The sequence below is a fragment of the Plectropomus leopardus genome, chromosome 11 (assembly GCF_008729295.1).
Source record: "Plectropomus leopardus isolate mb chromosome 11, YSFRI_Pleo_2.0, whole genome shotgun sequence".
Taxonomy (NCBI): domain Eukaryota; kingdom Metazoa; phylum Chordata; class Actinopteri; order Perciformes; family Serranidae; genus Plectropomus; species Plectropomus leopardus.
Genome location: NC_056473.1, coordinates 26,909,243 through 26,922,590, shown reverse-complemented (window position 1 = coordinate 26,922,590; position 13,348 = coordinate 26,909,243). Strand labels below are relative to the sequence as shown.

General features: G+C 40.5%; 1 protein-coding gene across 1 annotated transcript in view; it reads right to left on the bottom strand.

The window, feature by feature from the left end:
• The window catches only part of shank3a (SH3 and multiple ankyrin repeat domains 3a), a 221,936-nt gene that overhangs the window by 16,853 nt on the left and 191,735 nt on the right, over nt 1-13,348 (bottom strand). Inside the window, exons 15-17 of the mRNA XM_042496156.1 lie at nt 7,568-7,643; nt 3,650-3,732; nt 766-890 (exon numbers count right to left, since the gene is read on the bottom strand). Coding sequence (XP_042352090.1) covers nt 766-890; nt 3,650-3,732; nt 7,568-7,643 — 284 coding nt within the window. The remainder of the gene's footprint in view (nt 1-765; nt 891-3,649; nt 3,733-7,567; nt 7,644-13,348) is intronic.

The following is a 13,348-nucleotide window of genomic DNA, read 5'->3' as shown; positions in this document are numbered from 1 at the left end:
GATCTATACAATCTGCACAGTTTAAAGGTGTTTCTTGAGGGTTTTTGCATTATGGCCAAAAACATGTTGTATAAGGTCACCGTGACCATGACGTTTGACCACCAGATTCTTATCAGTTCATTCTTGAGTCCAAGTGGATGTTTGAGCCAAATTTGAGGAAACTCCCTCAAGGCCATCTTCAGATATTGTGTTTACAAAAATAAGACAGATGCAAGGTCACAGTGACCTTGACCTTTGAACACCAAATTCTAATCAGTTCAACCATGACTCAACATAAACATTTGTACCAAATTTGAAGAAATTTCCAAAAGGTGTTCTTGTAATCACAAGAATGGGATGGATGGAAAACCAGAAAACATAAAGCCACTGGCCAGGGCCGTCGCTGACACAGAGGTATTAAACAAACAAACAAAAAAAAAACCAACAACCACTCAAAAAAAAAGAAGCTACACTAACATTTTACAGAAAATAACAATAAAAGTACATTGATAAATGGCATCAAAGTATCCTATTCAATAAAAAAAGAAAATAGATGCTTTGCATAGCTTCATACATTAGTTGCAAATTATCACAAATTTCTAACAAAACCATTTTGCACACACAGGAAAAATCCATCAATGCATCATATCCACAAATGCATCACTGGCCCGTACAGAAACCTGCCGTTGTTCGTTTTTCCTTTCTGTTCAGGGACATTGCCAGTGTGTTCCGTAATTAGATGGATACAGATGGAGAGGAAGCAAGTGAAGAGCGGTCCTTAATTACCTCAATGAGGAAGTCTCCTGTCCTCAGACCAGCCCTCCAGGCCACTCCCTCCACATCCACAGACTCCAGATACTGAAGGGCAGGGAACGCCGGCGTGGGGGTGAACTCCTCAATGGGTGTCTCAGCTGAGAAGATATAAGGAATGTAAACCAACTCAGAACAGTTAAAGGAGTGAGGTTGTACGGTATGAGGTACGAAGAAAAAGTATTTTAGCCACAAAACCAAACTAAAAAAACATGAATAGAAGTTTAAGTGTACTCTATATTTAGATTGTGTTCACTGCTTTACCCTGCTGTCAGACAGCGATTTTGGAAAGGGAAATGGGGCAGTTATATTGCTCTCTTCAAAACCAGACTCTAGTGAGAAAGCATCAGTTAGTTTATCTGTGTTATTGTGTGACTTTGACGTTTAAAAGGGCTTCAGATTCATCAAAGTCTCACAACACGAACTAACTAACTGATCAAGGAAGCAGTAGACCAGCAGCTCATGTGTTCAGTGAGCCAAAACACTGTTTTTATCAATGGAGTCTGATGGCTTTGAGGAAAGCAAAGATCGGGAACTAGAGTCATTAACTGCTATAATGACAAGAATATATATTACAGTAGAGATAAAATTCATATGTTTGAGAGACTTACTCATACATGCCTTTTAGTATTGTGAGAAAATTGGAAAAACTTGGGAGGATATTGACAAAAAGATTTCAACAACTTGCAGTTGTGTTCATTATTACAAAAAAATGTCTTTTTCAAAATGTCAGTAAAATAAAGAACCTAACAGGACAGGTAATTCTATTTTAGTCTTTAGTTTATAAGAAGCTCATATTGGAAAACTGAAAAATCACGGAAGCACCCAAATTTCAAAAATGAAAAATGTAATTAAATATTACCTTGTATTGAAAGGACAATGTCAGAAGAAAGCAACAAAGAGAAACAATTTGACAAGATCTGGAGCTTAATATATAAATCCCTGTAGATCTGAGTCGCAAATCCCCCAGCACCGACAAACTTAAGGAACCCTTTGTCTGTGTTTGTGTGCATTTTCGTGTGAGCCTTTGTATCTATGTATATACGTATGTGTCTGTGGGTTGGAATCCGGCGGGGATGTGTGTTTGTGTCTTGCGTTTATGTCTGTGTGTATGTGCGTACTAAGCATGTATAGATTTGTGTGGCAGGGGATACAATATCTCGTGTGATGACAAGGATATATGACTGCTGTGTACTTGTGGATAAGTAACTTAAACACAATCATGTCATAAAATTTGATTTCTTGAAGAAACAATGATTATGTAACATATGGAAAAGGTTATGTAAAAAATGTTTTTTTTTAATATAAACTTAGACTGTTATTGATTATTTTAGCTGTGACTTTTTTAGGTGGCTAAAATACTTTTCAGCAGTACATTTTTTGTTGGCATTGTTGCCACTTTTCCAAACTGGAGGCGTACCAGCCAACATCTACTGTGGCTTATACACTGATAATGAAAAAGTACCCCATACAACCCCACTTTAAAAATCAGAACTATCCTTTTAAGTGAAATCTGAGGCTTCCTTTGATTCATTTTGGCTTTTCTAGCAAATGAGATTGCCAGTGAGCACAATGGGATCATAAACAGAACATTTATTACATGCAGCAAATAATATTTAGAAAAAGGCTGGCTGCTGGTTTAAATCTGCTCTATTTTAATTTCCTTGGAAGCAGTGATACATTTTACAAAACTTCTTTTTGAGCTTTACTAAAATGATTTAATTAATAAATTTCCACTGTGTGTGGTTCTGTTCCTTGGTCTATATTCAGCAGCAATAGCCCAGAGTGGATGCACTGCTTTTGCCTGCGGCACCTCAACAATATTATTGAAGTGGCAATCACATGCTCCCAAACTTGCACAACTGCATGTATGGCTCAACAATGGCTCACACGCACGCACGCACGCACGCACGCACGCACACACACACTGTACACAAGCACACTTTGTGAAGTGAGTGCGGCACCACAAACTCCATTTAATCTTGGAACGAATCCAACGAAATCACTGACACATGAGAGTTCTCAGAGGACCACTAAGTGAAGCACAGTGTGTGTGCGCGGGCGTGTGTGCGCGGGCGTGTGTGCGCGCGCGTGTGTGTGTGAGTGTGTGTGTGTGTGTGTGTGTGTGTGTATTTGAGGGTTCTGGGGAGTAAAAGACAGAGTGAGTAAAAGAGAGCAGGGTGAGCCAAGATCCATGGTAGTGAGTGATGGAGCAGTAAAGCACACTCAGACTCCCGGCAAGGTGCCTGAGAGGGGTTGTCATGGTAACCAGCCTGAGCAGGGAGCTGGCACGTGCACGAGTAAAATGAATTTGTGCCGATGGAGATGAGTAGAGGGGGTGATATCGGTTAAAACTCAGAGAGGTTTGAAATTTAAAGTATTTTGAGAGGATAATGGACCGGGAGGATGTGAAGGAGGTGGAGGAGAGCGGAGCCAGAGAGGAGCAGAGAACAAGGAGAGACAGAGCAAAGATGAGAGCAATAAGAGAGGAGGGGAGAGAGGAGTGCGTCTCTACTAAAGCTGAACGCCATGTGTGGGAAACAGATGGGACAGCTAGCCGACAGCTCAGCCAAGGATGACGCCACCAAAGGGGCTACACACTCACTCTCACACACAGACGCGCACGCACACACACGCACAGAGTGCATCTGAGTATACAAGCTGAATGTTGACCAAAGCTGGTCGTGTTGTTGACTCACACAGTAACAACACAAACTGAGCCCTACTCCGTGACTCAGATCAACAAACTATTTCTCACATCAAAGCTCTCACACGATGAAAACAGGTAGGCAGTGAGTGTGAACATTTTTGGCAAAGGTCGGTGTGTGTGTGTGTGTGTGTGTGTGTGTCTGTGCCTCACCTTTGGCTCCCCGCAGGACAAAGCCAAACCCCTCATTTTCTTTCTTCTGTAAAACAGCATTCTTCTCCTCTATGATATAGTCACTGTGAAGGAGAGAGCAGAGAGAGAGCAGGTATGAATCCAACACCATCCTCACACACACAAAGAGAGAGGGGCGAGAGGGAGGGCAGGAGAGGAAAGAGGGTTGATCGGGGGGGTGACAAGTGGGAGGAGATGAGGGCCCACACACACACACACACACACACACACACACACACACACACACACACACCCACAGACACCTATTCTTCCTTTCCTATTAACCAATTAACCAGTTAATACAAAAGCCAAGCAAGCAAACACAGCTCAGGATTCCTGGGGATTGCACAAGTATTTTGAGAGAGAGAGCAGATGACAGAGAGAGAGTCCTTGTGATTCTGAAGTATCTTTGGGATAAAACCTAAGAGTGAATCAATCTTCTGGCTGATCCCCCCGATGAGAATGCAGCTGAGGAGGGCTCCTGCTAAAGAAACTGACAGAGATGGCTAAGATGCAATATTATCCCCTGACTAATGATAGGGGGAATAGGAGGAAAAAGTAAGTGAGCACTTCATCACTGCCTGATTTTCTTGAGTGTCGGGGGGTAGAGGCTGTTAGATGGTGTTAACCTGTGCTGCTCTGCTCACACTTACATGTATCTCTTTTTTTCAACCTTGCGTCTGTGTCCAAAGCCTGTGAGCCACAACCAAAGCTGAGTTAGTAAGGCGGTCTTTAGCAGCAAAGCGATTATCAGCATGATCTGTGGATGTGTGTGCAAAGAATATTTAGGCTGGATTTACATTACAAAGTTCAAGTGACCCAATTATGATTTTTCATGTGGCACAACTCTGATATGTATCATGAACATGTAAGCAGAAAAAAAGCACAAGATCGGATATCCTCATTCATATGTGGAAATACATCAGATACAACTCGGATATTTTCAAATGAGTCTGCAGTCTAAGCAGACAGGTCGGATATTCCCTGTGATTGCAACTCGTACCTAATTGAAAATGCATCGGTGAGCGCATTTTTAATGATGTAAATACATGTGCTTGGAAAGCAGAAAATAATAATAATGATGAACGAGGGCTCAAGCCAGTGGTCAAATGCGGAGGTTGTCTGTTTTTTAAGCCTTTGGGGCAAAGAAACTGTTCAGGCAAAAATACAGGGTTTGTATTGTAACAAAAACCTTTATGAGGACATTTCAATTGGGACAAATAGGACAGCATGGTTTTAAATGCTCAAAGCTAGTGCCAGTGGAAAATTAAAAGTTTTAAAGCAAAGTAGAAGGAAGTCAGAAACCAACAGGAGTGGCAATAGCTGTATTTCCTGCCCACGCTACATTACATGCCTATGTTTCAAGCGAGGTTTAGGATGGTGTAAATGCAGATATCAGATTTGAGTCACTTTTTAGAGTAAATGTAAGTAGGCGGTCAAAAAAAATCAGATATAGGCAACGAATCGGAATTGGGAATCGAGACTTGTGGTGTGAATCCAGTCTTAGACCAACCATCCCTCTCATCAAACTGAATCACTGAGAGCACTCAGGGAAGGGGTCAAGTATGAGTTCTAATGGATTTAATCTACATTTTTATGATGGCGAACGATGTCGATTAAACAACTATCAAAGGTGGATTGAGTATGCCGTATTTATAGGAGTAGTGTGCAGGATTTAGTGGCACCTAGCTGTGAAGACTGTGGATTGCAACCAGTTTTTCTGCAGATGTCTCTTCCTCTCCAACACAGATAGACATGGTGACTAAAGCCAAATAAGAAACTGAATAAAGCTGATTCACGCTGCACGTCAATGTTTCTCCAAGGCTGTTTGTCTTATTACTAACAGGCACCTGCTAGCATTTGGTCAACTTTTATCTCTGATAACTTAGGATCCAACCTCCAGGAGGTTTTTGCCGGGAGCCGAATTATCCACAGAGGTCTCTTCCTCTCTAATACAAACTGACCCATTGATTTAAACCAGTAAAAACACTGAATGATGCAGTTTTTAGTTAAAAATCCATGTTTTTTCAATGCTGTTTGGCATGTCATATAGGGTCTGCTAACTATGGTGGCCAAAGAGAAAACGCAAATGGCCCTATCTGTAATCTGTATCCATTCTGGGCTACTGTAGAAACATGATGGAGCAACATAGCGGTCTCCATGGACGACAATCTCTATGTAGAAAAAACGTCTCATTCTAAGGTAATGAATACACGACGCTTCTTATTTTCAGTTAAAGACACTCTAATAAAATATACTTATTATAATAAATATCTGCCATGTCTTCCTAAATCCCACACAATTTTCCATCACTTAAATTTGATGTACAGAACACCACAATAAATTGCTGTGCTACTATGTTCCAGTCTTTTCACACCACACTCTGACTGTCACCAGTTTACAGCCTGAACACCTTGACACAAGTTTTGTATTGTATTGTGAATTTCAGCATTACCAGTCATCCTACTCCACAGCTGAGGCTGTTGTGGAGAGCTAGTGTTCAGGTTGCAACTCAGTAGGCGGCTGCAGTCTCCATTAGCTTAGTTACACTCCACCCTCTCAGACTTACCACGGGAACACAGAGCTCCTGCTGCTGGAGCCAGGAGACCCGTAACAAACCTTTCTGCAGGAGGGAGGTCAAAGGTTTTGTTTCATAAAAAGCTTTCCATCCACTTTTGCACCAATTATTATGCACAGAAAGCTGTGTTGGTTAAGCATCACTAAGATGCTTTGTTTCAGTCCTAAACCTTTTATCCACCACGCTTTCATCTCTGCTCTATGCCCCAAAATGCCGCATTAATGCAATAAGCTCACTGTCCTTGTTCAGAACTTCTCTCCGCCTACATAACTCAATAAAGAAAAAACACTGATGTAAGATTTAAAATTGGTAAATGTTTCCTCAAAACAAAACTGCCCTTTTATATTAGTGATTCTAATATTCCTCAGACTGCTATTCAGATACCCATCCAAGTTTCTGTGCTCCCTGGGCCTCTTGCCTCTTGCCTGGCCTGGTGTTTATTTCAGACATTCTGTTGCATCTGATCCTTCAAACCTCAGTCTCTTAGTTGTACCCAGCTGTGATTTTGTGCAGTGTTTTTACCGCTTCTGGAAAACGACAAGAAATTTACTCCAGTTTCTATTTCTCCAGTAAACTATATTTGGTTTAAGATTGTACAAATATATACTTACTATGCTACACCTAGACTATCACAGGCTAGTGTGACTGTGGTACTGTTATTTCTACGAACCTGGAGCTCTGGTAACAGAGACGACATTTAATCTAACTAATACCTAGAAAGCAAGAACTTGACATTTCATAAAAGGCTGAGAAAGTGGGTGGAAACAATACCCACTCAGACTAGCACTGTGTCTCAAACTGATACACTGTGGCATTAAAGCCAGAATTTGCATCATAACAAAACCAAACATAGCTCGCTACTCCACTCTCGGCTAACAAATCTGATTTAGAGGAGAGGGAGCACTGACACCCACTACACAATAAATGTCAGCTTGAGTAGGAGACGGCAAAAAGAAAGACAAGAGTCAAATTATAAAAAAAGCAACAAGACTGAATGAGAGCATCCTGGCAAATCATATAAATGTGCCCACATGCATGCATGTGCTGTTTTTTATGCATGTGTGTGCCCTGTGCAAAAATCAACCGTGCAACACAATTTTGTAAGAATTTGACAATTAGAACTGAGTGCACTAGCAGGCTTATGCCTTTAGATGGCAGCAGCTCCATAGCACTCCAACACCTTCTCACATGGACTCCATTACCCCTGTTCACGAAAGGAAGCACCCTGTGATATGATCAATAAAGTTTGTGCACACAGTAAACACCAATAAACACAGCCTGCACATTGCAGTGGCATGTTAACTCAAGGAAAGAGGCTGTACCTGTATGAGGTGAAGTTGTCGTAGGATCCAACAGTATAGTGTCTGAACAGTCTCTTAGTGCGGTCCTCCCGAGTCTCTGCAAAACAGATTAAATACTTTTATAATTTCAGATTGATACACCTTTTCATATTAGCTTAAAAGTCAATTATTCATCTGATACTTTTAATATGTATAAGAACACCTGCTGTAAAAACAAGAAAACACTCCTGGTTTTGCTTTACTTATAAGGCCTTACACAGAATGGTGAATAATAGTACCATCAAATTTTGACTAAATTATTCTGATTTCACAGGGGCACCTTAATTACCCACACGTCATTAAAGGTATGAAGTGAAAAGTGTCTCAAAAGCAAGGTCAGCCACATTTGCTAGTGTTTTTGGTCTTGTGGCATTTTGTCTCATAATTGGGTAAATGAGCTGAATACCAGGAATGCACTTCTTAAAAATGATTGAGGAAGGTTTATTTATTGGGAAATATTCGTTTCTGCTAGTGACAAATCCACAAAAATCCAAAAATGTCAAGGCTGTTTTCGCTCAGCTCTTTGCATGTTAATATGAAAATGTAAGCAAAAAAATTTAATTCAGTTAGCACAGAGAGGAATTAAGCTACCACAGAGAAGTAATTATCTTTAACATGCTTCATTTATCATAACCTACCAGAGCATAATTGTTCCATGGTAATTTTTTGTTTTTGAAACAGTAAAATAATTGCATAATTCGGCCCTGAAAGTCTTTCTTTTTAAAACAGGCAAATGCACTAGAATGGGAACAGTGTTGAGTTCAATTAATCGTGTGTGTGTGTGTGTGTGAGTACAGTGCGTGTGGTTCCTGTCAGCATGTGGGTGGATTTATCCTATGGGAGTGCTGATCGAGATCGATGCCCTCTCCCCATCCCAATAATACACACTGCACCTCCACTAAGCAGCAATCTGCTGACTGCACACCCCAAGAACCTTTCAGGCCACACAGAAACTCTTAATTGGGGAAAGCTGTGAGAGCAAGGGGCGTCCTGGTGGTGATGTGAGACACACGGCATGAAGCCTCGAGTCTGGCTTGTTACCTTGGTCGCATGTCTCCCTCTGCTTCTCTGTTTCCTGTCACTTTTACTGTCTGCTATCTAATAAAGGCAATACATCAAGCTCTTTGAGCTATTCAGTGTGTATGAGAAAGAAAGAGACTTGTAGGGAAAGAGATCAAAGTAAGTGAGCAGACTTGAAGTGGCTGGTATCCTCAGATCCACTTCAGCCTGTCCGTCTGACTGTGTGTGTGAGTGACAGACTGTCAGCTCAAAACAACTTCAAGCTCTGATAACTGCATCCACTGACACTTGGTGACAGAACAGAAGGGCAAAAACAATATAAAAGATTTAGCAGCCCGCTCCAAATTCTGAACCGTCACCCTCTGCTCTTCTTCTCTCACCTGTCTTCTAATTTTCCTCATCTGCCCGCCGATTATAATCCTGTTTACTTGTGCTGTGCTCTTTTTTCTCCACTCTGCTGAGAAAATCTCTGTCTATCTGATTCTTACACATTTATTTATTTCAGCATGATTGCAAATGCATAGCTTTCTTCTTCTCTCACTCCACATGCCCTGGTCACAGGAAGGAGGCTGTTTTAATGAAAGCACCCTTTATTATAAAACCGAGCTCTGTCTGTTCCATGACGAACCCATGTCCTCCCAGAGAATCACAGTGAATTGGTCAGTGAGTCATTGACTGGCTGCGATGTTATGACTTTTGGTTTAGTTGAAAGGAAAATTTTGCACTGAAACATTTTTCATGGTCAAAAAAAAAAAAATCTTTTGGTGATCTAATTGCACTGTCTTGAACTATTTTTTGCTAGGTGGTGTATTTTTCTTATTTTCATGGATTATCAGCTACAAACAGTTTCACATGTTTGCAGTGCAGGTACAGTTCAATTTGCTGTTGAATGTCAACATCAAGTATTGGGCTCAGTGTCTATCAGGATGAGAAAACGTGATTCTCAAAATTTTGCTGCAGTAATCAGTAATACAGGGAGTAATTGCAAAATTTCTATTGTTATTGTTTTCTATTGTTAATCACAATTAATCGCATTTTTCAAATCCATTATTGTGCTAAACATTTTTTAAGTCCATATTGACAACGTAAAGCAATTCTTACAATATTTTCATGATTAGAAATCAAATGATAACAAAACATTGTATGGAACTAACATAAAGTGGAAATGTCCATAAAGGGAAGACTCATGGGTACCAATTGAATACATTTTCATTTGGATATCTTGAGGTCAGAGGTCAAATGAACCCCTGTTAAATGGCCATGCCAGTCCTCCATCACTAAAATGTAGCCTAACTTTGGAGGGTCATTCTGCAACCTTACTGAGAAGCCAGCATGACATGGTTTATATCAGTGGATTCCTTAGATCTTCTAGTTTCATATGATACAAGTAACTTTAACACTCAGCCCGGTACAGCCTCCTACAGACGGGAATGTCGTCTGTCGATTAATATAGTTGAAAACATTTTCAAGAGCAGCTTGGCCAAGAGGGCAACATAAAACATCATTACAAGAATAACAAAACAAGACAAATACAACTGCCACACAATACAAATAAGCAAACAAAAAATTCAGTCAAAACTAAATAAAAAAAAACAACAGATGAATACATAAACATGCGCAATGAAAACACAAAAGAGACACCAGTTTCAACATCATTTGCATTCAAGGGATACTACTAGGGATACTAGTCTTTTACTGAAACCTCTCTACTGTGTTGCCTTTACTATGCTATCGATCACTGCTCTATCCACCCACACAAACAGCCCACAGCTGAATGCAACAAGTTCACATCTGTTCCCAGAGAGTGGACAAAAGTAAAATCTGGGAAATGAATGTGCAAAATCTGAGTTATCTTTTGTCAAAATTTCCTAGAGTTTATCCCTTTGGATGAGGATGTAGTTAAGATCTCCTGCATCCTTTTGGCACCCACCTCCCTGGACTGAGTTTAAAGGTATGCTGGAAACCTGCCGAGGTAATGATGTTATATAGCAACATTGTAAGTAGCAGATAAGTGGTGTCACCATCCCTTCCCTCCAATCAGATCTTGTTTCTTTGGCTTTCTTTGCTGCCAAAAGGAGACCTGTGAATTGTTTTTAATTTGCTCCGACATCTTGGTTGCCTGAGTCCAGACCTTTGAATCCACCCACTCCACCAACGACACACAGTGTAACGAGCTCCATCTGATGCCAGACAAGCAACCTGGATGACTAAGACAACTGCACAAAGACATGAAATGTGCAAGATTACGGTCATGGAAAGTGGAAAAGGCAGGTTGAGAGAAAGCGGATACATGAAAGCGAGCAGCATTTCCTCACGAAAACATGGAAAAACAGCAGATTGATCAAGGAGTGTGTGAACATCAAAGAAGGAGATTTGTAATTAAGGTGAAAGCCGAGTGGGTGTTTTTGTGAGGTTAGCGGTTATCAGAGGAGGTAAGGCGGAAACAAGAGGTGAGTGGAGAGCTGGCTGGTATTTTGTCTGGATCAGAAGGTTACTCCACGTCCGTTCTTGGGAGGAAAGACGTGGCATTTTGTTAGAACTGGTTGTCAAAGGGAAGAAGAGATTAAAGAAGAGGTGATATTTGGGGAGAAAGTTGTAGATGAGTCAGCAATTGTCTTCTGCACATTTAGAGTCTGTCTTTTACAGTGCTCACTCAGCAACACACACACATCATCAAAAAGCCCTCACTTCAGAAAGGGACAAAAGAAAAAGAAAATCAGCCAAATGCTGGATAATTTTGGAAGTTGGTAAGTGTGAATGTGCACACTCAGACTATTTTGTGTGTGTCTGACCGGTATATGCATGTGTGTGTGTGTGTGTGTGTGTGTGTGTGTGTGTGTGTGTGTGTGTGTGTGTGTGTGTGTGTGCGCGCGCACGCGCGTGCGTGCAGACTGTGCACACCATGTGATACCAGATGCAGTCTAAGAGCATGAAATGCAGCTCATTCATCACAGTTGTCATCTATTTTGTACAGCCCAGGAGCATCTAAAGGCAGGGCCCTGATAGCACAGATAACCTAAACTCCACTTCTATCTATCACACACACACACACACACACACACACACACACACATTATTATTATTATTATTATTATTATTATTATTGTTTGCTTTCTAGCACAGGTGAATATGGTGGTTTCGCACCAGATGGGACCTGAACAAGGGGAAGCAATCTGCACTAGAGTAACAACATCTGGCCTGTCAGAGGGGCAGATAAATGCACTTTGATTTCAGAAAACAGAAACGATAATGATCTCGCTGGATGTTACTCAGTAAACTCTTTACTGTACAGTCACATCAAATAATTTCCTCCTATATGGAGTTTCCATGACAATAATGGCAGTTGGATGGCTTTAAACATAGTGGTGTAGTTTGGAGATATTTAAACTAGTGCTGACAGCGTTAACTTGTAAATCGTGATGTGATTAAAGTTTGTACAAAACAGGGGATTTTTTTTTTAAAATCATGTACTGGGCTGAGTTTTAAAGCCAGATTGATGACACTGGTATCACATGAAACTAGAATCCAGTTGTAACAACCATGTTATAAATAGTTATAGATATAATAGTTATACATTTTGGCAAGTAAATGGCATGGCCATTTCATTGGGGTCCCTGGACCTCTTATCTCAAGATATCTAAATTTCTAATCAAGACAGTCTGGTAAGACTTGCTTTACCTTGTTAATATGGACGTCAAAACTGTTTTGAAATGAAAAATAATGGAATTGTAAACATGTGATAAAAATGTGATTAATTGCTATTAACTATTGAAACTAAAAAAAATAATCCTTTGACAGCCCTAATTAAAACATTTGGTTAATGTTTCCCTTCAAACTGCTAATACAATATTGAAAGAGCAACTGTTTTTCAGACAAAGAAAAACACAAATAAAAAGCCAAAAACTTTGTAAACACACAGAGAGAGAAGGTAAGCGAGGAGAGGAGGAAGGTCATTTCCCTCTGATAACAACCTGAGAGACGATTGCCTCTGAGTGCACATTAGGAGGTGACCTCAGAATGTGGTTTAATGAGAGAGATCTGAGAAGAATGGCATTTTCATTAGACTGTAGAAGCTACATGTGGTGACAAAAACACAGATCTCAGCAATGGCATCTTTAGAAAAACAATGCGTAGCTCATGAAATGTAGAAAAATGTAAAAAAGTTTTATTTTAAGCTGCTTGCTCATGGACAGACAGATAGATACGATGGATAAGATAGAATCTGAATTTCTTGAGTTTCTGATATGACAGCAACAATCACTTCAACACCCAAACTCATTACATCTTTTTCTGTTCAAAACACCTGGTGCTTAGTTGGTCTTTCCTGGGAGGAATTCTCTCTTAAAAAGGAGGAGATAAATGTCCCATTTCTGATGTCAGCAAATGTGGGTTATATTAAAAAAAGAGTAAAAGACTTACTAAAGAATTGAGGCTTTTCAGCCACTGAGCATCCAAGGCCTCAGGAATGCACTAGGGGCACCTGCTGGTCAAAATACTTCACAGCAGGCAAGCAAGCAAGTACACTGTATGTTCAGGCTGTGTTCACACCTGCAGGTCAGTTTATGTTACATCCAAACACAAAGGTATGGAGGTAACTCGTGCATGAGACAAATCTATCCTATCATTTAAGTTACTATGTATGGACCTGCAGGAAAAATCAACCAAATTCTTGTGGCTGACAGCAACTGATGCTGCTCTTCACTCCTCTTGAAGGGGCTCATGAGACTCGTGGAAATACTTGGG